Source organism: Pelobates fuscus, chromosome 1 (assembly GCF_036172605.1).
Source record: "Pelobates fuscus isolate aPelFus1 chromosome 1, aPelFus1.pri, whole genome shotgun sequence".
NCBI lineage: Eukaryota > Metazoa > Chordata > Amphibia > Anura > Pelobatidae > Pelobates > Pelobates fuscus.
The window spans coordinates 120,921,161-120,947,636 of NC_086317.1; the positions used below are offsets into that span (position 1 = coordinate 120,921,161).

Genomic DNA, 26,476 nt, shown 5'->3' on the forward strand with positions numbered 1-26,476 from the left:
GACAGGGAAGGGAGGGGAGGAGAGAGGTACACTAAGGGACAGGGAAGGGAGGGGAGAGGTACACTAAGGGACAGGGAAGGGAAGGGAGAGGTACACTAAGGGACAGGGAAGGGAGGGGAGAGGTACACTAAGGGACAGGGAAGGGAGGGGAGAGGTACACTATGGGACAGGGAAGGGAGGGGAGAGGTACACTAAGGGACAGGGAAGGGAGGGGAGAGGTACACTAAGGGACAGGGAAGGGAGGGGAGAGGTACACTAAGGGACAGGGAAGGGAGGGGAGAGGTACACTAGGGGACAGGGAAGGGAGGGGAGAGGTACACTAAGGGACAGGGAAGGGAGGGGAGAGGTACACTAAGGGACAGGGAAGGGAGGGGAGAGGTACACTAAGGGACAGGGAAGGGAGGGGAGAGGTACACTAAGGGACAGGGAAGGGAGGGGAGAGGTACACTAAGGGACAGGGAAGGGAGGGGGGGAGAGAGGTACACTAAGGGACAGGGAAGGGAGGGGGGAGAGAGGTACACTAAGGGACAGGGAAGGGAGGGGGAGAGGTACACTAAGGGACAGGGAAGGGAGGGGGAGAGGTACACTAAGGGACAAGGAAGGGAGAGTAACACTAAATATTCTTGAAAACAAAAAAATCTGACTAACATGTATATTTTGTGCATTTACCACTTAATAAAAAGATTTGCTCAAAAAATATTAAACATGTTCAGTAAACAGCAGATTTGTGTAGAAATATTTTTTTTTTCAAAACGGCAAATGTACAAAATATCGATATCGGTAGGTTATGGGCTATCGGCCTAAAAGTTCACAGATGATCGGTATCGGCACTAAATAATCAATATCAGTCTATCCCTGGAAATCTATTCATAAACACAACTATACACAGGACAAGAGGTCACCCATTTTGTTTGGAAGAAAGGCAAGTTAGTCTTAGGCAAAGGAAAGGGTTATTTAGAGTAAGAACAATAAGGGTGTGGAATTGTCTGCCCAAAGAGGTGGTTTTATCAGAGTCTGCACAGATGTTTAAAAAGCACCATTGGTGAATACCATTCGATGAATAATATAACATAATATTCAAGGATACTGCAGTCCCACTTCATTCCTGTTTGGTGCATTTTCCCTCAAGTGTTAAATTAACAAATTAAACACATGCTCCATTGCATTCAGGTCAGCCAATCAAGAATTAGATTATACAACTATTTATGGACTGTACAGTTTGTTAATCTAACACTAAAAAGATACCATAAAACACATTAGGGCTGAGTGTTCATTAAAGGCTGCAGATGAAGATTTATTTAAATTGCAAAATGTATAGTACTCAAGTTATTTTAGAGAACATGCTAAAATCAAACTATTTGCCAACTTTTCACGATGGATAAGAAATAAAAAAAAATTAAAAAAAGTAGTGATTTGTGTATATATATATATATATATATATATATATATAAAATAAAAACCATACAACAGTTTCTGGGCATCAGACAAGCAAAAGGATTAGAGTGTGTTCATCTGTTATTAACGTCTTTATGTTTCCAAAGAACACATTAAAAGTGTTTGCGCTTTTTACCTTGAATTTACAAAGGTCAAAACAAAGGCAAGTTAGCAAAATCTTTAAATTTCTGTTCAAAGCAAGAGCAATTTCTGGATGTATCTAGTTCAATGGCCAGACCAATTCCTTATAATGGAATATGTGGCTCTTACATTTAAAGCAGCACTCAGTCTGTCATGTTTTCGTACAGCCAAAGTGATGTATCATTAAAGTTTCTCCATGTGCATTATTTTCAATGTAAAAGCTGCCTCTTCCATTATAAAGGTTGTTGTTTACTAGAGTGGTCAGGTCACTGGGCTGAATATATAACTGTCAGCATATATTTTATATACTAAAGACAATTTTCCTTTTGAATGTCTTGCATATGACCTATCCGAGGTTAGACTTGAAGGTGCATTGTGTCGTTAAATGGAATATTTGTGGTTTTGGAAAGAAATTATAAAAGAACAATTCTCATCGGGTTCCAATAAGCAAACATTTTTTTGTGTGTGACATATCAAGAACAATGTGAAAGGTAATTAAAACAAAAGCTGTTGAAGAGCATCTATATTAATAATATATTATCACATATAGAAGATTTCATGAAGCTGTTAACAGTTGAGAATTGACAATTAATAAGAAGGCACAGAAAGGGGGTGGGGAGGCGCAAACATTTCACAACTCCTAGCAATCTTTGTTAACTAAGGACTCAAACGTTCCAAAAGATTCAATAGTGTTAGGAAAGTTTCCAAGTAATTTAGCTACAGAAGTTACCATTAGGATCTATATGAATTCTTGTTCATAAATCATTTGTAAACTCTAACAGTATTGTATCATTTGGAAAGCTTATTAAACCGAGACCTAAGTTAGCTATTGGGTCATGATAAAATCTCACATATTCAGCTTTAAAATAGAAGCAGCATTGCCATTACCTGGTGTACTACTACTCTAACACTATCCTTTGTGGTGGATACACACACACAATAAGACTGCATGCCAGGCTGCTCATTGTGCTTTGTACAGGCAACAGCAAGGGAGCATGGATCACATTTGGCACTATAAAAGTGAAGGCCTAGAGCAGAGGCACTTGTACAGCACTTTCTAGGGAGATGCCACAGTATCCATAAGAATGAGTATATTAAAAAATGTTTCCATCTAGTCAAATAAGTGTGTTTTATAATCCACTTTGTAAAAGCAACACAGCTTATCTAACAGAGAAATGAAAGTTGCAGTTTACAAAAAGTAAAGGAGAAATAAAAAATACAAAAATATTAATAAAAACCACTTAATGCGATTGGCAGCCTGGATAACCTTTTACATTGTCATTGATTGTCTTTATACTCTCAGATTTCTTGATTATCCACCTGTCGAATTGCTGCCCGGCATTAATGCATTTTCTGGCTTTTCAGTGGGACGTTTTACTAGATAGGCCATGTGCTTTATGAGATCAATTCCCATCAAAATAAATATTGGACTACCTGGAAGGTGAAATATTTCTCAGATTACATATTATTAATGATTGAGGAGGAGTAGAGTCAGTACCTACTCTAAACAAAAAAAGTTAACCCAACTCCACAGAACTACAACTGCATATAGTAACCAGACTATTAAAAAAAATATTTCATAGGCAAACATTTGGGGCTTCCACTTTTTGTAGATTAGTATGCACGAATAGGAAATTAAGTATGTGTTAAGATCCATAACAAGTAAACTATTTTTGCTTTTGCCTACCTGTACACATTACGAATATTCTCAGGCGGGATTACAACACGCTCGACTTTCAAAATATGATGTACTAGCTCTGTTAAGTGATAGCTTTTACACCTAATTAATTCCTTTGCAGATATCTCAATATCACAGATAATGCGACCGCAGGCTGCATTTCTTTCTGCAAAGCCGCCCCGACCCTAAAGATAAAATAAATGCATTTAAAAAAAAAAAAAAACACAAGAAAGCATACAATACAGGTTAATGTTTGCCATTAAGCATTTACTTATAACGATTGCTTCCTTTTAGTTCTTGTTAGATTATTTGTCTATTACTGAAGCAATCTTGTTTTTTTGCTAGTACAATCTTCATAATCAGAGTTGAATTAATTTGTCATTTGGATAGGGGCAGTGTAATAGGATGGACAAATGGGAAGAAACTTATAAGAATTAACAATAATACAGGAATACATGCAGCCACAGTACATAACTTTACACTACATCTACATGGTTCAAGCAGAACAACTATAGCTTATTGTATTTGTTCCTATGAGTATAATTAGTCCCTTCAGGATTTTTGCAGTAAACAGTCTTTTCAGACAAAAAGGCAGTGTTAAAATTACAGCTTAGTGATACCTCCACTGGCCACTAAGATGGCTGCTTGAGGTGCTTCCTGGGACAGTGCTGCACAGCCATTTCGTGTCTCCAACGTCTGCATTGAGACACTGAACGTTCCTCATAGATACACAATGATACAGTGTTTTGGCTTGTGCAGGCTCAGCCCCTGACGAAGGTGCATCTAAGCAAGCACCGAAACGCGCGTCGGGCTCTATGGGCTCTTTTCGTTCACTTTATTTCACTTAGGGCTATCTATCACCATGTGCAGGCAACCAACATTCTAAGTATGGTTCTGCACATGGAGCCACTTTAATCTTTGTCTCTTTCACCTCTATTTCTTACTTGGGGTTTTGGTTACTTTTAACTGTCTGTTGAGCATTCTCTCTCACAGAAACAATAAGTTGGGGTTTCCAGTGTATATACTGCAACCATTATTTGTTTAGCGTTACAGTTACCTAGCTATTGATTTAGGGGGACATTTTTACTACCTCCCATATGCTAGATTCCTTCCTTTCATTACATACAAGGAATTGCTATATGCTACCCCATATGCCAGCTTGGTCTATGACTCAGTGCACTACAGTTCTGATACTGCATACTTATAGACTATTAAGAGTTAGAGTCATTCACCAGCTACACGGCATAAGAACCGTCTGAGGTTATACTTTCGTGACCATACCCCAGATACCCATGTCAGTCGAATGACATACACCTACTCTCTACGCTCCTAGCTCTGGACTTGACCATTCTTCTACTCAATAAAGTCATTAGCCAGTTAGCACTATTTGGAGCTCTGTAGGCACTTGGGTATCACTTGATATACATAGAGGTGAGCCATTTAGGCAAGTTTTTCACTATTATTTATTGGTGTTTCTATTAGATTGCATTTATTCTATTTATTTTTCTATCATATCCAGTTGTATACTCGGCCAGCCTGGATCACTCCAGCGGTTTGAGTATTTCTGTCTGTTCTGCCCATGATCTGCCTCCTTGACAATCTTAGTCATTCTAATGTGAAAGCATTGTGATTGGCTCAGATCATCACTTCTCATGATGTTAACCAATAAGGCAGATCAGGGGCATAGCCAGTAGCAACTGACCGGAATAAAGGTAAGATTTTACTATATTTAGGGTGGGCAGGTGGGGTAGGTCTAGATGGTGTTTTTACATACATGTTTGTGTTCCTGACCCTGCAGTGTTCCTTTAAACTAATCTGAAAAGTTTCAAAAATGTGAAATTATCTGGTTGCAAATAATAAATATAATAAAATATTATATAACAACTTTTAAGAATGAGTCTTCACATTTAAAGGAACACGCCAGACACATTGAGCACTGCAACTTGCTGAAGGGCTTTATGTGTCTTATACACTGTCACAAATACACAAACTTCAAAGTGCAGAGTTAAAAAACAAAACAAATTAGCACTTTTATAATTGAGGACAGAAACATCTACCTGACTGTCACGAAGACAGTCATAGATCTTGTTTTTCACTACACCGAGCCAACAGTAGCAGCAGGCCTTCTTAGGCAGGGCTCACCTACCCTCCCATTCCGCAGTGTGCCCATTTAGAGGCATAGGAAAGTCAGGTGCACTTGCAGAAAAAGCATATTATTCATTATATCCCATGACAGCAATTTGTCAATTTCCTGTGCAATGTGAGGGTCATGACAAACATCAATAATTGTTTAGTGGATTTTAGAATTCTAGTTTCTGACAAAAAATAAATAAATATTAGGCAAACATGTGAGTGGACATGCTGAAAATGGCCATCATCAAGAAGAATATACTAGAATAGTAAGTTAAACTTCCCAATGCTTTGTGAAAGAAAAAACATCATAATTAAGAGATAAGAATCCATATTAGAATCAGAATGAAAATAAATATATTATGTTATATTATATATAGGAGATATATATATAGGAGATATATATATAGGAGATATATATATATATATATATATATATATATATATCTATATCTCCTGCATGTGGTATAAGATAATCCACCATAGATGCCTACTGTAACATAGGAGGAAGTATCTTAATATACAAGTCTACAGGAAAAATATTTACTGAGAACTCTGACAGCGATCTTTAGCAACAAGTCAATTAGAGCTCCCAGAATAAATCTGAGAGAAAAAAATATAGGCATCATGTACACAATGATGCGAGATGGAGGATGCAAGAATTTTAGCATGTTTGGATGCATGTGCAATGCATAAACAAACAAGTGTGAAAAATGTAATCATCAATGTTAGACTGACTAATAAAGGGGGGCGAGGGGGAGGGAAGTATTCATACCCCAAGCTTTGGCATTACAGATCTCCGTAATCGTCCAATCTTTGACCAAAATGGAACTTTGCAAGCATTGATTCTTTGTAACAAAACTTCAAGATCAAAACCGTATATGTCATGGCCCTAGGAAAAACCAAACATTGTTAGTATCAAGGAATAAATTGCAATAAAAAAAAAAACTACAAGTGCATACATCTGTGTATAATAAAAAGCAGGTTTCTTTAAAAACAAATAAATAAATTAACTGGACATGTCAGTAGTCTTGCAAAAGCTCTACTACATTTAAGGGTTAGTTGCTAAAAGATGAACCATAGTAAATTCTAACTTAATTTAAATTTTTTTTTTCTCTCTCTTCTTCGCTCGCTCTCTCTCGTCCCCTTAAGAGTAGAAGGGGGAGAGGAGATGGAGGGGGAAGGGAGGACGAAGGGAGAGAGGGAAGGAGGAGGAGATGGGGTACACAAAGAATCCGAATATATGTGAATTAAACAATAATCATAAATTCAGAAAATATATCTGTACCACCATAACGCCCAAATTACTCCGCCCATGAGTTCTAAATAGGACTTAGAGATTGCCTACAAGAAGGCAACTTAAGCTAATGAAAGTATAGATCTCTAAACAATATAGAGATTTTAGCAGAAGACGCCAAAATGGAAGAGTGTATGTGTAGTATGAATGAATTCGGTACAGTGGTGAATGACATTGTGATTAGAGATAATTGCAGAGGAAGTAAGAGAGGATGGTTAATCAGTCATTCAAAGGTTGAAATTAATCTCAATTAATATTCAGGGTTTAAATACATCTAAAAAAAATGGGCTTTTAATGATTATTTAGTATCTGAAAATATCCAAGTGGCACTAATACAGGAGACACATTGGACCCTTAAAGAGAAAAATAGTTGGTGTTAGAAATTTTTTCCATTGGTACTCACCTCCTCTAAAAAAGAAGAAAAAAGGGCAGGGGTGGCAATTATGTTTTCAAAATACATACAAGTAGAAATACAACATCAGGACAGTGATATAGAAGGAAGGTTCCTAATTTTAGTTTGTACAATTAACGGTGACCTATATACATTAGTAAATGTATATTTACCTAATATCAACCCGATGAAATTACTTTCTCAAATCCTAGAGCGTGTAGACAAAATTGCTATGGGTTGTATATTATTTGGGGGAGATTTCAACTGTGTTCTGGACACAGAAATGGATATACACAGAGAAAATATTATAAACATAGATAAAACTAAACTTAGGAACATCAAAACCTTTTCTAATATTATTAAAAAGAACAACCTATACGATATTTGGAGAATAAGAAACCCAATAATTAAAGAATATTCCTTTTACTCATGGCCCCACAACTCACATTCAAGGATTGATTTTTTCATAGGTGACTCAAGAATAATAGAAAAAGTGGAACTGATAGAGATTAAAACCATGATATGGCCTGATCATAACAGTATTATAATGACATTAAAAGGGAAGATCAACCATCCAAGGTCAACCTGGAAATTAGACGAGTCAATCTTATACAATAAAGAAAATCAAGAACTCCTGAGAAAGGTCTCAAAATATTTTTTTATAGAAAATAGATCGTTAGAGTTATCAGATGTAACAATATGGTGCGCATATAAGGCAACGATTAGAGGGCACTGTATAAAGATTAAAAAACATATTCAAAGAACAGAAGGATTGGGGTTGGCTATGCTGTATATCCAACAATATCAAATTATCAAAGAATATAAGGATAATACAAATAGAGAAGGCCAAACAAAAATAGAGAAAATCAAACAGACTATAAAAAACAAAATATTAGAAAATATAGAAAAAAAAATGTCTAAATTAAAAATTAAATATTATCGTCAAAATAGGGCGGATAAAATCTTAACAAACCAACTTTAAAAAAAAGCAGATAATAGAATTGATAAAATTATATATGACAGAAAAACACGCATAGCACCTAAAGAAATAGGAGAAGCTTTCAATCAATTCTATAAATCTTTGTATAATTTACCTAAAAATAACTCAACGAGAAAATAGATAATTATCTTAAGGAGGTGAAAATTCCAAAAATATCCACAGAACAAAGAGAAAATCTAAATAAAGATATCACAAAAGAAGAGGTATTAGAACAAATAAATAAATTGGTACAATATAAAACTCCAGGCCCAGATGGTTTTAGTAATAGAGATGAAGGATATAATTGCAGATCCATTAATTGACTTTTAACGAGGCCATAAAAAAGGGAGCGTTTCCACAAGAAATGTTGAAGGCAAATGTCCTGCCAATACTAAAACCAGGCAAAATACCAACAGAAGTGAAAAATTATAGACCAATCTCCTTAATAAATGTTGATGTCAAGTTGTTCGCATCAATCTTAGCCAAGAGATTAAAAACAATATTGGAGGATATAATCAATCCAGATCAAAGTGGCTTTATCCCTGGGAGAAACTCAGGTAATAATGTGAGGAGGCTAATAGACTCAATGGATATGTCGGACAAAAGCGGGGATCCCCTCCTGATCCTGTCTTTAGACGCAGAGAAAGCGTTCGACAGGGTCAGTTGGGATTCATGTTTAAGGCCTTGGAAGCATTCAATATCTCAGGGTGGATGTTGGATGCGATTAGAGCTCTATATGCCAACCCATTGGCAAGATCGGTAGGCCAAAACATATGTTCTTTCTGGTTCGGATTAGAAAATGGAACGAGGCAGGGATGTCCCCTGTCTCCAATCCTATATATCATCACCATGGAGATTTTTGCTTTAAAAATAAGACAATCAGTTGCTAAAAGGCCTCAATACATCTAAGGGAGACTTAAAAATATCATTATATGCAGACAATACCCTTTTATATGTCAAAGACTTAGAAAACTCTCTACCCCAAATAATGACAAATTGAATTGTATAGTACCATTTCAAACTATAAAATAAATATGACAATCGATTGCTCTGTATAAAAACGTAGGAGTAAGTATAATAAAGGAATATCAAATTAAATATGGCTTCTCACAACCAGAAGACTTTGTATATTTGGGGATTAGAATAACTAAGCATATAGACAGACTAATGGAAATAAATTTCTTGCACCTTCTAAAACGTACTAATAAAGATTTAAAGGAATGGCGCCAACTAGAACTATCATGGTGGGGTAGAATTAACACCTTAAGGTCCTATGTCCTCCCCAAATGGATATATATGTTCAGAATGTTGCCGCTAACAAATGAATGTTGCCGCTAAACAATAAAATCAACTTTTTCTAATTTTGTATGGAGAGGCAAAAAACCTAGAATAAAAATAGATACATTATGTAATCACACAAGTAAAGGTGGACTAAGTTACCCAAATATAGAAAAATATTATGAGGCGGGGATAATTCATCATATAACATTATTGCAGAAAGAAGCTATATTTAAGGAGGGTTGGTTCTGGTTAGAGTCTGAAATTTGTCAAACCAAGAAGTTAGCTAATATAATATGGAATGACAAAATATGTGACTATTCTACTTCTTATGTGCATAGACACTTATTTCCTATTTGGGAAAAGTTAAAAAAGAAATTAGATATCAAAAACAAAATTTTTGGTTTCCAAAATATTGAACATCTAGAAAGAGAAATACCTAATATTTCTCTAAAAAAATGGAAAGAAGGAAATATTACTATAGTAGAAAATATATATAAAGATAAGGTGAAATCCTTTAAAATATTAAAAAAACAAAGCGTCTCTTCCGCCACAAGAAGTCTTTTCATATCTAAGAATAAATAGCTACCTAAAAAAACACAAATGTATGAATCAAGGGAATATGTACAATGCAATTAGAGCTACATTTGATAATGACGAAACAAGAAAACTATTTTCAAAAAGTATTACAATATTAGATACTAAGGTAACAGAACATTATCCAACAGCAATAAAAAGCTGGGAGAAACTTCTGCATATTAATATAGACATAGAAATATGGTATGGGGCGTTAGCTAAGGTGAACAAATATGTGCATAGTATACATTTACTAGAAACCCATTACAAGGTAATAAATAAATGGTACTTGGTACCGGCAAGACTGTTTAGAATTTCAACAGATAATGATCACCTATGTTGGAGATGTGGAGAATCAAGAGGAGATTATCTTCACATATGGTGGAAATGTAAAAAAGTAACCCCCTTGTGGAGCTGGGTGAGAATTCTGTTACTTAAACTGGATAATATCAAAATAGAGACCAGCCCAGATATGATGTTGCTTCACTTTAGATGGCCTACTTTAATCAAAAGAAAACAGATATTGGCAACTCATTGTTTGATAGCGTCAAAAATAATTATAGCTAGAAACTGGAAAAAGACACAAGAATTCTCTAAAGCAAAGCTTATACAAGTAAATTTTCAGATAAGAATGGAAATGGGAGTAAACAAAAGTCGAAGTAACAGTAAAGAGAATAATAGCTGGATTAACTGGCTAGAATTGTTGCAACAACAAGGGAATTTGAATGAAATTCGATACAAGGAAATAATACAATACTTTCTCCAGAGTTACAAATAAAAACCTTTATTTGTAATGTTGACGGGTTTAACCCCTTGAGGACCAAACTTCTGGAATAAAAGGGAATCATGTCATGTCACACATGTCATGTGTCCTTAAGAGGTTAAAGGACTATTCCAAGTACCAAAACCACTGTGCGCTGGCGTGGTTATGGTCCCAGGAGTACCACAGTGCCCCCCTTTAATTAGTAAAGCACTATGCCTGTGATGCTTCTCATAGAGAACCAATGCTTCTCTAACATATTTCCTCACAACTGCTTTGGGCTAAGGGACTGTTTTTTTTTAAAGCAAGATCATCAATACTGATGATATCAACCAATACAATACCTCCCCATAGGTAAGCACTGGGGAGCTTGTGGGTATGGGCAGCAATCATTAAGGTGCACCAATTGGCATTTGCTCATAGAGACCCATTGACTCAATGCATCACTATTGGGATCGTTCAATTGTAATGTATGAACTGTTGGGCTGTGTGTGCGTTTGTGTGTGTATGAGTATGTAATGTGATGTATGGACTGTTATTATCATTATTATTATTATTGCTATTTATATAGCGCCAACAGATTCCGTAGCGCTTTACAATATTGGGTTGTGTATGAGTGTGTGAGTGTATGAGTATGTATTGTGATGTATGGACTGTTGGGTTGTGTATGAGTGTGTGAGTGTATGAGTATGTATTGTGATGTATGGACTGTTGGGTTGTGTATGATTGTGTGAGTGTGTGAGTGTATGAGTATGTATTGTGATGTATGGACTGTTGGGTTGTGTATGAGAGTGTGAGTGTATGAGTATGTATTGTGATGTATGGACTGTTGGGTTGTGTATGAGTGTGTGAGTATGAGTATGTATTGTGATGTATGGACTGTTGGGTTGTGTATGAGAGTGAGTGTATGAGTATGTATTGTGATGTATGGACTGTTGGGTTGTGTATGAGAGTGTGAGTGTATGAGTATGTATTGTGATGTATGGACTGTTGGGTTGTGTATGAGAGTGAGTGTATGAGTATGTATTGTGATGTATGGACTGTTGGGTTGTGTATGAGTGTGTGAGTGTATGAGTATGTATTGTGATGTATGGACTGTTGGGTTGTGTATGAGTGTGTGAGTGTGTGAGTATGTATTGTGATGTATGGACTGTTGGGTTGTGTATGAGAGTGTGAGTGTATGAGTATGTATTGTGATGTATGGACTGTTGGGTTGTGTATGAGTGTGTGAGTGTATGAGTATGTATTGTGATGTATGGACTGTTGGGTTGTGTATGAGTGTGTGAGTGTATGAGTATGTATTGTGATGTATGGACTGTTGGGTTGTGTATGAGTGTGTGAGTATGAGTATGTATTGTGATGTATGGACTGTTGGGTTGTGTATGAGAGTGAGTGTATGAGTATGTATTGTGATGTATGGACTGTTGGGTTGTGTATGAGAGTGAGTGTATGAGTATGTATTGTGATGTATGGACTGTTGGGTTGTGTATGAGAGTGAGTGTATGAGTATGTATTGTGATGTATGGACTGTTGGGTTGTGTATGAGAGTGAGTGTATGAGTATGTATTGTGATGTATGGACTGTTGGGTTGTGTGTGAGTGTATGAATTGTGCTGTATGGGCAGTTGGGCTGTTTTGGCTGTGAATGGTGCACTTCCTTTCTTTTGGTTCTTTACTTCCTGTTCCTGTAGGCAGTTGGTGGAATGTTCAAGGGATTTGAAACCCTGTGTAACAAGGCTGCAATATGAAGATGCTGTTATATATGTATTAATAAAGTGAGAACTTCGTTAAACAGGAATTATTTGTACAAAACATCACGTGAATCAGGAAGTCTGTCTATGGCTGTTCATGCAACAGCCACTAGAGTTGGCATTATGCACAATGTAGACCTTGCCTTTTCTCAGAAAAGGTAGCGCATGTCCCTGCCAGCTTTGTCCCAGAATCACTTGGGAAACCTGTAATGGTTCCGGAGCCAAGAGTAGACCTCCACAAAAACTGCTGATTAGTTTATAAAAAGAAAAATAAATGTATACAATTTACAAAAAAAAAAGTCATACTGAAAATAACTTTTTAACACTTACCACAATTACATCTGGGTCAATTTTATGTATTTTTGCCAGGAAGAAGCCCAACAAAGTCCTTTCTGCCAGTGCAACCTCAATGTTTGCATTCTGAAAAAGAAATACAATGAATGTTTTCATCATAAAAAGAATCTAAGCACATTTTACACCTTCTCGCACATAACATTTGCAGGAGAGTGGTTTGGAAGATTGCTATATGCCGGTCATAGCTAGCTTGTGGCCCTCCATGTATTGCCAAGTATGATCCCCTGTGATGCTCAAGAAATTCAGCCCGTGGCCATTTAGCCAATATTAATGAACTAGCAATACAGTTTCACAATCCATTCACCAGAGCATGCAAAGTGTTAATGGTGCATAGTTTATCCAATCCTCCTAATAAGTTGTTATTGATGTAACATTATGTAAAAAATACTTTACTTGGACTTATCAGTTAACCTCCCCATCAGCAAAAATAAAATACATTTAAAAATCAAATAAAACTGCAGAAAAAGATGCATTTGCAACAAGTTCTCCCCCTTAATCCTTAATTCAGCAACACAGATTATTGTGCACTGATCATTTACAGGCGAGTGGCTGCACTCAATACCATTCTCTGCACAGCCTTCACCTAATGCAACATAGGCAGAGGAACAATAAGTAATTTGATGAAATACAGAAGTCGGTAGCAACACGATGTCAGGTGCATGCCCTGCAGCTCGTTTTAATAAGTGTTTGAGGCACTGCCCAAGCTCCAGTCTTGGTCACACACTTTAGAGGTGGCTATACCTCAACAGAAAGAGAGCAGTCTCCTCTTTTTTGAAGGTCCAATGTGCCACTAGATCTCAAAGAAAAAACTATCCCCCAAACGTTTGAGCGCCAATGCTTTAAGGTTTGAATGACTACGATCATAGGACCTCCACAGCAAAAGGCAAGGTCATTCTTAAAATGAAGTATTCAATGTACTTTAAGTACACTAGAGAAGATAGCCCCTCCCTACCTTCCCTCATTTGACTAAAAAAGGGAATACAGACCCATCTATGTATAAATATGCAATTTTGAAAGCAATGGTTTTGTTCTAGGACACTTTTCAGGTAACTGCCTTATTAATGACAAGTTTCTAGGACATGCGCAAGACTCATTCAGTAAACCGATATACTTAACTAAAGAGAGCATGTGACTCCCTTAGATTTAGTACCTACTGGAAGCCAATTTTGACAACCTTTTGTGGATAACAGGCTCATTTTAAATACAAAATAAATAAAGCCAATATAATTTGGAAAACACTACACGTTAAATTAAATACTTGATAGTAATGAGACTAAAATACGTTCACTTTAAACAAAATAAAAGAACGTCTATCAACACAAATGTCTGCATTATTAAATAGACAACCAGTTAAAGTGAACCTTAGTTTATATAAATGAAGGTTCACTTTAACTGGTTGTATCAAAAACACAGCTTAATTAACAAAAAAAAAAGGATTAGACGGAATACGGTTAACATTATATTATCAAAATATTATAGATAGATACACAAAAATACGGTTACCTTTCTTTTCACAGCTTCTTTATGGTCATAAGGGAAAATGCAATCATTTGGTTTGCTGAGGACTTGAAGAGAGGAATAAAGGAAATACAAAAGTAAAACATTAGATCCCATTTATTAAATCTAAACATGTGAGGATTAGTTCTTTGAGACATTCATTCAGGAAAGGAATGCATTGGAGATGTGCAAATGGTCAGCTTTAGTAATTTTTGTATACCACTTTCCAGTTCCTTTGCAATATGCAACAGCACATGAAGAGTTTTAAAGCACTACTGACACCACTTGTGCCACAAAAGTGACAACTAATTTCTTTAATTTCAGTAAATGCCATTTCAACATTTACCGAGGTGAACAATGCAGTGGATATAATGTGGATGGGGGGGGGGGGGGGAGATTGTGATGTGATTCCCTGTTCCGGTGACTTTCATGTCCCATGTCGTCTCTGGTGTGCATTTGTGCACTTGGGAAACGTAGGACATGCCCATGTGAGTACACACAGCATTGTAAGCATACCTAAGCTGCATACATCACTGAGCTTTTCCCAACAGAGCATGTAAAATAAAATGCATATAAAAAAACAACAAAAACACAATGAAAAATAATTTAGCACAACCAATACAAAAAATTAAATTAGCCATTAGAATGTGCTAAAATTGAGGAAATGATTTACCTTTAAAACCAACAGAAGGGTTAATAACTTAGAAAGTGAATTTTCAGAAAGTTTAATTACTTACCACAAAAATGTGTCTGGAACGGAAGCTGAGGTGGAGCTTTATCAAGAGAAAATTTATGATTAACAAGAGCTGCAAGAGCAATAATCTGAAAGAAAACAAATAAAATATAATATAGATATCCACATAGATAAAATATTCTGATCGATATGTTTTCAATCCTACCATATAAAAAAAAAAAAAGATGGAAATTCTGAAAAACGTGTCATCTTTTATTTGGAAAACACAAAACTGCACAGAAATATAGTGTAAGAATTTGTATAAAAAGGGCCATATGCGGGGAGTGGGAGGTTTACCTCATTTTGATGAGTCTTGGCGTTCTGAATAGTTTTAAGGCTGAGAGATAAAACAACAATGGGTGGAGGTGAGAGGTGCTTGACAACATTCACAAAGTCAGGTTTTGGAACCATTGCTTCAATCTTACACCAGCTGATGGGCTGACTTATCAGCTCTAAAATAAAAACAACACAATAGATAATCAGGAGCATAGTTGAAGACCAGTACAAAACCAGTGCATAAGAAGGCAGTGATAAATATTAATTTAGCAGTTGCTTCTACCTACATGGCTAGTTTGCTTTTTTGTTTTTTTAGGAAAAGAGAATTGCCTAGGCCTTGACTAATTCTGAAACATTTTATTATATTGGAAATACCGTATATACTCGAGTATAAGTCAACCTGAATATAAGCAGAGGCACCTAATTTTACCACAAAAAACTGGGAAAACTTGTTGACTTGAGTAGAAGCCTAGGGTGGGAAATGCAGCAGCTACTGGTAAATTTCTGAATAAAATTAGATCACAATAAAATTACATTAATTGAATATTTATTTACAGTGTGTGTAGATAATGAATGCAGTGTGTATATAATGAAGAGTGTGTTTGTATATACGCGTGTATAAGTCGATCTCGTGTATCTCGAAGTCGAGTGCAGTTTTGTGACCAACAATTGTGAAATATGCTATGCCTCGTTGATAAGTCGAGGGTAAAACTTGGGGCCATGAAATTCTGTGATTTTTATAATTATATACAAACACACTCTGCATTATATATGCACACACAAACACACTCTGCATTATACACACACACACTCATGCAAACACACACTGTGTATATATAATGCAGTGTGTGTGTTTGAACTGGGTGGGGGGAGGGCATTTTTATATTTTTTTATTTATTATTATTTTATTAAATATTTTTTTTGTCCCCCCTCCCTGCTTATTAACTGGTCACGGTGGGTGGCTATCTTAATCCCTGGTGGTCCAGTGGCATGGTCTGTGGGGGGGAGCCGGCAGGAAGAGTTTACTTACCTTTCCTGCAGCTCCTGTCAGCTCCATGCAGCGCCCCTGTCAGCTCCCAGTGTAAGTCTCGCGGTAACCCATGGCAACGCTCTGACGGCCGCAGGTCTCGCGAGACTTACACTGGAAGCTGACAGGGGAGCTGCAGGAAAAGTAAGTAAACCCATGCCGGCCCCCAACAGGACCACAGAGCTTGTAATGAGCCCGGCGGTCCTGGTCTGTATTATGGCAATGTAAGTTGCCATAATACAGACACTGACTCGAGTATAAGTGGAGTGGGGCTTTGTCAGCACAAAAAAAACTGTGCTGAAAAACTCGACTTATACTCGAGTATATATGGTATATAATGCAGAGTGTGTGTGAATGTGTGTGAATGCAGTGTGTATATAATGCATAGTGTTTGTATGAATGCAGTGTGTGTTTGTGTAGTGTGTGATATACATATAGTGGGTGGGGGGAGGGCATTATTTATTATTTTAATATTTGTTTTATTTTAATTAATATTTATGTTTAATTTTATTTTTATGTTCCCCCTCCCTGCATGTTGCCTGGCCAGGGAGGGGGCTATGTAAATACCTGGTGGTCCAGTGGTGTGTACTATGCAGGGGGGGGGCTGGGAGCGAGCTGTTGCTTACTTTAACAGCAGCTCCGGTCATCACCGTTCACCTCCGCCGTTCAGCTGCCTGTGTAAATCTCGCGGTCTGCGTGCCATGCGCAGCGTTGCCTCTGACGGCCGCGGGTCTCGCAAGATTTACACAGGGAGCTGAATGGGGGAGATGAACGGAGATGACTGGAGCTGCTGTAAAGGTAAGTAAAAGCTTGTTTCGCCCCCCAACCGGACTGCCGGGCTTGTAATGAGCCCGGCGGTCCTGGTCTGTATTATGTAAGTTGCCATAATACAGACACTGACTCGAGTTTAAGCAGAGTGGGGCTTTTTCAGCACAAAAAAATGTGCCGAAAAACTCTGCTTATGCTCGAGTATATACGGTACTTATCAAGTTTACCTATGCAAATTTGAGAGTGTTGTCTAGTTTGTTTACTAGGGTCAATCTTCATTTAAATGTTAATACAATTACATTTAAAATAGATACCAGTTAGAGAGTGCATTTTTTTTATCAATACAATTTTTTTTTTATATTTAGAAGAACTCAATGAATAACAAATGTGTTTAAAATAATGTAAATGTTTTGCATCATTTATAAAAATAAAAAAAACACACAATTGGAAGAAACACTTTTTGTGTAAAATCATTTTCAAAATTATTCATCACGCAAAAACCTAACAGCCAAAATTCAGCGATTATCCAAAGCTAGGAGTTGACTTTGCTTGATAAGCAAAATCAGTTCCTGTAGCATAACACACAACAAAAAAAAAACTATATAGTTTTAACCCCTTATGCCAATTAAGTCTTTGCAAATGTAGTTCCAGAATAGAATTTCTTACTCATTTAGAAACAGGACTGTATAGAGTACATGATGCTAAATAAATATGATGAGAGTCTTAAGGGACCCCACTGTAATGACGTGATTTCTTTATGGGGTTAATAAGGTATCAAGAAAGCTATACATAACATGTAAAACAAGATTAAACAAAGTCATTGAAAACAGCACAACAGCAGCAATGCAAAAAAAAAAAAAAGTAAAATCTTCTAAAAGGATGCTCAATTGTAGCATTCAAATTCTTCTTGTGTATTATGAAGCATACATTTTGAATAGTGAAGCATTTGTATGAGATTTTACTTGAAAAAAAAAAAAAAACATAAAAACAACAAAAAGCATTAAGATGAAAAGGAGAGAGAGAGAAAAAAAACAGATAGCCCACTATATAGTGTTTTGAACAAAGCTTTAAAGATTAAAATAGGGTCATGCAGGTGGTGATTGCTTCATTAATCCTTTATTTTGGCACTTGCAACAGTTCTAAATGCTGCAAGTAGGCGATGTACCTGTGGAGAGATCCAGGTCAAAAATCTATAAACACACACACAAAAATAAATTTGCTAAATGAAGCAGTATATTTACGTGGGTTTTTTATCTCTAGCCAGCTGGGCCCTTTTATCTTCCTGCTAAGCAAGAAAAGCTCCAGGCTCGAAGTGTTAGTTCCAAAGACGTGTGAAAAGGTTTCTCCTTTCAGGTCTTGAGGAAGTTGGGGTAAATCGGCCTGAAAAGCACAGACATCACGAAAAATAAGTCAGAGGGAAACAAATGTCAAGTAATTATTGCTCATTAACAGCTGGAATTGCAACATACTGCAAACACAATTTGAGAATTAAAGTTGCACAAACATCAATGTATGCCATGCAGCAATATCTCACTAGTTTACCAAGTGTCCCTTAAACAACAAATCAAAATTATATCTAATGAGGTCAGAAAGTAAAGTGGAACTTTATAAAGCTATAATATTTAACTAATTTCCTTGCACTCAAGTCAAAGCTCCCCAAATAAATAACAGTACAGTAGACTGGTAACATTCTAACGGATTCTAGAAATGACCAAGAAAGCGTCATTGATTGAAAGGTTAAATGCTTTTCTGGCTGCCTGCATGTGTAATCTCATTATGTTTTCTATGAACTCATCTTTAGTTTTGATCTACAAAGGTATCCTGATGGTAGCCTTCCTTAGAAGATACGTTTTTTCCCAGCTATTGAACATTTATTTTAACGATGGTTCAAGGAAGTCATCACAATACCAAATACCATATTGTGTTAAGCCCAACTGTGTCACAATACTCTTATATCGGTGGGACTCTAGATATTAAAGTACTGTGAGTCAATTTTGCTTAATTTCATTATCCTGCATTTGAAAAACATAAGGTGCTTACATACCTGTTCTAAATACTGCTTGAGACATTTCACTATTTTATCTTTTCACCTAGAAGTCTTAAAATATGTGGTGTACACTGCTCTGTACCCCATATTTGTAGAAACTGCCCAAGAAAATAAGGTTATAAAAAACAAAAATAAAAACCAAAACGTAATTTCACTTACAGAGTATCTAACTTCTAAATATTCAGATCTGGCTGGGACATCTGGGATCTCGAACGCATAATTTTTTTCAGCTTTCTGTAATACACAAATAAACTCGATCAGAAAAAACATGTTAACTAATAACTAAACAAGAATACCTGTTCACAAACGGCTTCCATTATCACTGAATTAAAAAGAAAAGAAAAAAAAATCTGTACAAGCAAGCCTAATGAACTTTAAATGAAGGGATTACTTTTATAAATAGAATAGTGATCATGCTCAGTGATGTTTCAGGTTTAAAAATAGCAACGCTTTACTCCCCTAGTTATATGGGTCTGTTTATTTCTCTGCCTCTATTGATGTTGTGCTGGACACCAGCTACACCAGCGTGGCCTAGAATGGAAATCTCATTGCTGCAGGAGGGCTACCAGTGTAACAATCTCTGGTGAAGTCTTTAACCCTTCAAGGTAAACATTGACCTTTCTGCACAACGGCAATGTTTTCATTGAGATGAAGTGGCCTGATTTTAGTGATGCTTTTATGACCGTTGCTGTAATTATTGCCCATCCATATTATTACAGAAATGCCACTTTCACATTGGCTAATTGAAAGGCTCAGATTTTGTTTTAAGTCATGGCTCGTACCAACAAATACAGTAGTTCACCAGCTGTTACCTGACAACACCCATGATAATCTACAAAACTGTGCATAGTCATATGAAGAGCAAGGTTCATGGCCAGAGGTGTAGATATAAATAAAAATGCAGTTCTGTTCACATTGTATCCATATTTTTCAACAGATTTTGTAATGGTATATCTATAGAAATCTAACCAAAAAAAAAAAAAACTAAAGACCAACAACCAATATATAACGCTGGAACAAACCTTGGACTTGAACTTCATGATCTTATATTTATCTGCAATGCATTCATTAAACTCCTGGTATACATGCATCATAGTGACTGGTGTTCCAGTGTCTTTTCCTGATGAAAGTTGCATCCTCTGTAATGGAAATACAAAAGGAGGAGGAGAGAGAGAAAAAAAAAAGAAGAAGCAAGAGAGAGAAATTTTTTTATTTTACAGGAAACAAAGGTTAGGAGTTCAAGTATGACTAAGTTTGATTCCATAACAGTTTTACTCTGTTCTCAAGAGGGGAAAGTGCCTGTCATGAAGACAGCAAGACAGCTACCAAAGGTGCATTTAACGCTGCAATATAAATATTTCACTTTGAACAAAATGCCAATTTATTTTACATTACACGATTAAAATGACAGTACTACTGCACCGAGACCACTTCATTGAGAAGAAGTGGCCTGTGTGACTTTAGTTGTCCTTTTTCTGTATGCTTCTGTATAACTAATCAGACTTAAATTCATCTCAATTACCCAATCTATTTAGAGAAGTATGATAAATCCACTTTCTTTACAAAAAACATTTTACCTAAGAAAAGTAAAGGAAATTTCAATCACACTACATAGAAAAGATTAAAAGCTTACAGTTTCACGTGGCAAGAGATATATGGTCCTTTCAATATTTTTCACGCTCACGCAGCAGCTAACGTAAGTATTAGCTGATTCGATCCAAACTTTGCCAAATAAATACACCACACCTACAGCACAAGACAAAATAGTGTATTGGAGAAAGTGAGTCAAGTACCGGACTTTAGAGCGGGGAAGAAAAACATCAAAGTATGGGTCAGCATACCCCACAAATCAATCTTGATAAAGACCCGGGAACAGGTCGAAATGTGGTTTATTTCTGATCCAATAAATCTGCTTGGTTCCTGTCACAATGAGTGCCTAAGATTTTTTTGTTGAATAACTAAAAGACATATGCTCTGACTGTAGTGACGAACATATTTAGTGTACATCTGACCATTTCAACAACATTTCCTTCTTTGCACCCAGATATCTTTAAATGAACCAACATCATTTCTTATTCACCTGGCTGATTATACTGATCTTCATAAGCATCCAACCAATAAAACCTGAAAACTTTATCCCCATCTTTATCAGTTACTAAAGGAAGGAGAGATGAGTCCACTTGAACCTCTGACACAGGTTCACCTTCATCATCTGGTATTTGGCCCCAACAAGATTCCTTTGAAGAAATAGTGTTTCTGAAAGACAAAATATATACAGAGTTTAAAGCAACATGAGTGCATATAATACACCGTTCTGAGAAAATAAACAACATTCTTACAGAGGGTCATTAACATTCTGTGAAAGAATAAGAGTGGAGGGGAGAGAGAAAATGCAAACAGCACAAGAGATGGTACTAGACTAGAAGGGGGAGAGTTTAAATTTTTTATTTATTTTTTTAGAAAAATGACAAGCTGAGATTGCACGTACTCTCGTATACATGCATGTATATTTGTGCACATGAGTGCACCCCAACTCTGTAGGTCCTTACAACGAGTATTTACGAAAATCTGTAAGAATGGTGTCTATTTTTTGTTAGACCTGTGCATTATCTGCACTAATAAAACCTAGCATAGCAGAAACAAGAAAAGAACGGTTTGCCCATGGAGCAAATTTTTTTTATATATATATATATAATATTGGGATACAGAAGAGAGCTAATGTTTTAATGCCTGCTGTATGCTGTAAAACTACCTACTAAAAGCCATTGATGCTGCAGAAAACCTACAACCACAGAGTTTAAATAAAAAAACAAAAACAAAAAAAAAAAACTGAAATTAAAGGGGGGAAAAAAGCCACTTGTTTTGTTTTTCTTTCCCCCTCTCTCAAGTCCGGTACTTGGCTTTTCCTCATCTCTATATGTAACAAATGTGATCGTGTAGAAATCCACATCTTTATCCTACAATTGAGTGTCTCCATCTTAGCACCCTGTCAATCATTGTCATAAGCTCTGTTCTTTGCACTCATCAGAAATAACAGGTTTGTAATGCTTGCCCCACAAAATAAATTAAAAACAGAAATTTTTACTCACCATAAATAATTTTTTCTTAATATGGTGGCAGTATGTATGGGATATAGCAAGATTCCCAATCGGGTGGGCCTTGTGCCTAAAAAGCTTGAAGTACCTACGCCCTAACGCAATTTTAGAGGCAGAGAGAACATTTAGCCTGAAAATGCCTGACGTTTTTTAAGGTGCTAAAAGCGGACCAAGAAGCAGCCATGCTGATTTCTTCGGGTGAAGCAAAAGCTTTTCTCTGCCCACAAATTGACCATTGCCTTTGTGGAATGCGCTGTGATAGACGCTGGCGAATCAAAACTACTGAAGCATAGGCCATTATGATTGGCTAAATAACGAGAAATAGAAGTAAGGGAAGCTTCATTCCACTTAAAACTTTACTAGAAGTTGACAACAGGTGATCTGGTATTGATAGGTACATCTGAAATGCCTTTTTTTGTTGACTCTAGAATATGCTCTCGTTCCAGCAGGGAGGTGGCATAATTATAGAAGGATGAGCTGATTAACGTCTCTAAAAGATAACTTTGGAAGAATTGAAGTTTTAGGACAAACCAACTTTCACCCTGATGAAATAAGAAATTCCACTAAAGAAGATATATCCTGATGCTCGTTTACTCTCTTGGCAGAGGTAATGACCACTAAGAATGCTGGTTACGCTTTAGCATATTTAAAGGAACCACCTCCAAGTAAAAGGGGACCTGAAAGACTGAAGAAAGATCCCAGGAGGCAAACAGAACATCCTGGGTGGCCTAAGAAGCCTATTGCTTTAAAGAAACTTCCAACCAGTCCAAACCCTTCTCAGAAAGAATATAGGGAATACAATTTGGTCGTTTTTGGTCCCAACCTGTGGAAATCTCCTGCAAGAAGTGTAAATTTGAACCAACCGGACAAATGAACTAGAAGACAATGACGTTCCTTACAACAATGTAGAAACTCTACCCAAATCCTCATGTAAAAGTTAGAGACGGAACAACTAGAAGATTATACGCAACAAGTGGACTCTGACTCATGAAGGCTCAGAAGATGAATGATCCACCATGCAGTTGCCCAACCGTCAGTAAGAACCTATTCAACACTTCCAGCAGGATATCCTGTCTTCCAAAAGTGTTTTTGAGATCGGAAGATCCCCAAACTTTAAAGTATCTCCACCAAGGCCGAAAACTGGCTCGTGTTTGGCCAGTATGGAAAGATTGGCAGAACCACTGCTATGTCCGTTCACCTCATTTGAAGAAGTCTTAGGAACCGTCTATAAGAGAAAAAACGTGAGCCCGGAGAAAATACCCTTGGATAGATCAACCAACTATTTAACGTGAACTCTGTCCTGTACAGAGAGGCAAACATGAAAATCTTCATGTTCTCCCTCTTTGCCATAAGGTCTATCCAGGCACTCCAAATCTCTCCGTAGACTATGAACATGATCGGATCTATAGACCCTTACTCTTGATCCCACTTTTATATGCGGAGGTTGTAGGCGATGACATTGTCGACACATGAGTGGAATGCCTGTCTGTTGACGTGAGGGAAACCGTGTCGTAGTCTGACCGCATTGTAATAGGTCCCTCAATCAACCAAGATCTGAATCGGTGAGGGGAGTGAAGAACTGCCTTAAGAGCTCTGAAATTGGTGAAATATTTTTCCTAGGACCAAGAATGCTGGAACGAGCGACCCAGCCTGTGTTGGGTGCATTCTGAGGTGAAAATTACTCCCTCTGCAAGCAGAAAAGACAGATTTGTCAGGGGGAAAAAAACTTGACGTTGTCCACCAGTTTAGCCGATCTTCTGCTTTTTTCAAAGAGAGTCTAGGGGACAGAAATCCAAGATTTCCACACTGACCGAGAGAAGAGAATTTTCCACTGTAGCGGTCAAATCCAGATTTTGCCCAGTTGACCGCAGGAATTGAAGATGTCCAACATCCCAGCAATCTCATTTCCTGTTCGGAATTTACGCTTTATTAGTAATTGGACCTTTCCTTTATGAGTGCAATAGTTGCAGAGGTAACGTTTTAAGGTTAACCTGAACCTCAAAACACCCTATGTTTCCTGAAGAAGAAGAAAATACATTATAGTCTCCGTATCCAACTGTGTTGCTGTTGCGCTCTGCTAGCTACCTGAACATACTTATAGGGCAACCGTCCCGATTATCAATAAGTAACCAAACTCCCAAGTAGGGAATGCCTCGTTGCCTAAAATATGCTGGTATAGGAGGGTTTTGAAGAGCAATGAAATCTCTTCCATCCACTTATGGTATATTTTCCGAAAACTTGAGCGGCCGCAATAAGGATATTTGGGAATATATCTGATCTATATACACCATGAAATTCCTTTCTGCAGAATCGGAGTTACAGAAGCAGAAGTTTTGATTCTGAACCTCAGGAGAGAAACCAATTAATTTAAATTCATAACCGGTTTAAAGGAATGATCCAAGTTTGATAATCAGGATATTCCTGAGGAACCAAACGAACTTTGTGGTTCACAGAACCATATCTTAAACTCCTTGAATCCAACAGGAACACGGTTTCTGTAAATAGAGTATCAGATGTTCGGAAGATTATGGATTGGGCAGATTTGAAGAGAGCAAGCGGTGTTCTCTTTATCTAGATCAAGAAACCGGTGATTGCAAGTAGGTTCTACTTAAAAGCTAGGAAAGAGACATTTAGGGGCAGGAACACAAACATGTATTCTGTACTCTATAGTGTTAAAACCCCCATCTAGCCCCCCTGGGCCCCTCATGCCTCCATAAGTATAGCAAAATCTTACTGTATTCAAGCCAGAAGCCTCTAACTGGAGTGCTGGGATCGTGGAATATATAGTGATTAAAAACCCCTTCCACGTGAAGTCAGTGGGTAGTCAATACATTGCTAAGACTTGCTTTTCCCACAGAAATCTCATATTTGCAGTGATATTACTATCGTCAAGGATTCTGGGTGGGCCCTATTACTATCGTGAGGGATTCTTTGTTCAACAAATAATCACTTTTTTGCCTGATTATGTCCACCCAGAATCCATTATGTTAGAAAAAAAAAAGGAGCTTAAGTGATTTACATTTTTAACAGCCACCCCTAGCCGTGTTGTAGGAATTTTCTTGGATCTCTGTTCCATATTCTTGCACAAGAGCAAAAGTATAATATACGAATTCACTATTATCATTGATAAATTAATTATGGTTGACTGCTAATATGATAAAAAATTTTGTTGCTAATGTATGAATTCATTTTCAGTATTAGTAGTTATCAAGTAAAATTATAATTAAAATTAAAATCAGTATTATTGGTAATGTATAAATTCACTATCAGTATCACTAATGACTAAGTAAAATTACAATTGATATAATGAATGATTGACTTGGATGGGAAGTTTTTTCATTCATTTTAACTGGTTAATGCTATCATTACACTTAGAGGACGTATTATTTAGATTGAGATATTTTTCTAATGTGATCAAAGAACACATTCTAATAGTTTTTTATTCCTAGTGCCTGAGTTATACATTAGATGCTTCTTTAAGCCGTTATAGACGCTGTGGAACGCACAGCCATTTTTTTCCCGAGCATGGAACGCATAAAGATCACGTGACCGGCAATTATACACGTGACGCATGACGTACGACGTGGCGCATGACGAATGCGGAAGTGGCTGGAGCTTCGAACGGACCCGGCTTTTTTATTGCGGCTAAACAGCTACACCTGAGAGGAAGATTCCGGCGAATCGGAAGCAGGCATGGGGAAGACACCCACTATTCCACCAATGACTTGGAGGGCTTAGCCCTATATAATAGCTTTTGATTGTTAGCGTTTTTAGGATGCTGTTTTATGTACCTGTAAAATTTGATTTACTGAAAGAGGTCCCTGAGGAAGTCCTTGCTGTAGAAGGACGAAACGCGTAGGACCAGCATCTCTTTCTTATTTGTTTTTATTATATTTTATTCAATGTAACCTTTTTCAAGTGAATAAATCGCCTTTAAAGGACCACTCTAGTGCCAGGAAAACATACTCGTTTTCCTGGCACTAGAGTGCCCTGAGGGTGCCCCCACCCTCAGGGACCCACTCCCGCCCGGCTCTGGAAAGGGGAAAGGGGTTAAATCTTACCTTTTTCCAGCGCTGGGCGGAGAGATCTCCTCCGATCCGCCTCTTCTCCTCCCCGTCGGCTGAATGCGCACGCGCGGCAAGAGCTGCGCGCGCATTCAGCCGGTCACATAGGAAAGCATTCTCAATGCTTTCCTATGGACGCTGGCGTGCTCTCACTGTGAAAATCACAGTGAGAAGCACGCAAGCGCCTCTAGCGGCTGTCAA

At 37.2% G+C, this 26,476-nt stretch overlaps 1 protein-coding gene across 1 annotated transcript in view; it reads right to left on the reverse strand.

The window, feature by feature from the left end:
• POLA1 (DNA polymerase alpha 1, catalytic subunit) overlaps window positions 1-26,476 on the reverse strand; it is a 281,414-nt gene that overhangs the window by 239,645 nt on the left and 15,293 nt on the right. Inside the window, exons 10-20 of the mRNA XM_063450182.1 lie at window positions 21,197-21,372; window positions 20,750-20,862; window positions 20,139-20,255; window positions 19,276-19,350; window positions 18,311-18,449; window positions 15,296-15,450; window positions 15,003-15,087; window positions 14,272-14,333; window positions 12,745-12,834; window positions 6,159-6,275; window positions 3,263-3,438 (exon numbers count right to left, since the gene is read on the reverse strand). Coding sequence (XP_063306252.1) covers window positions 3,263-3,438; window positions 6,159-6,275; window positions 12,745-12,834; window positions 14,272-14,333; window positions 15,003-15,087; window positions 15,296-15,450; window positions 18,311-18,449; window positions 19,276-19,350; window positions 20,139-20,255; window positions 20,750-20,862; window positions 21,197-21,372 — 1,305 coding nt within the window. The remainder of the gene's footprint in view (window positions 1-3,262; window positions 3,439-6,158; window positions 6,276-12,744; window positions 12,835-14,271; window positions 14,334-15,002; window positions 15,088-15,295; window positions 15,451-18,310; window positions 18,450-19,275; window positions 19,351-20,138; window positions 20,256-20,749; window positions 20,863-21,196; window positions 21,373-26,476) is intronic.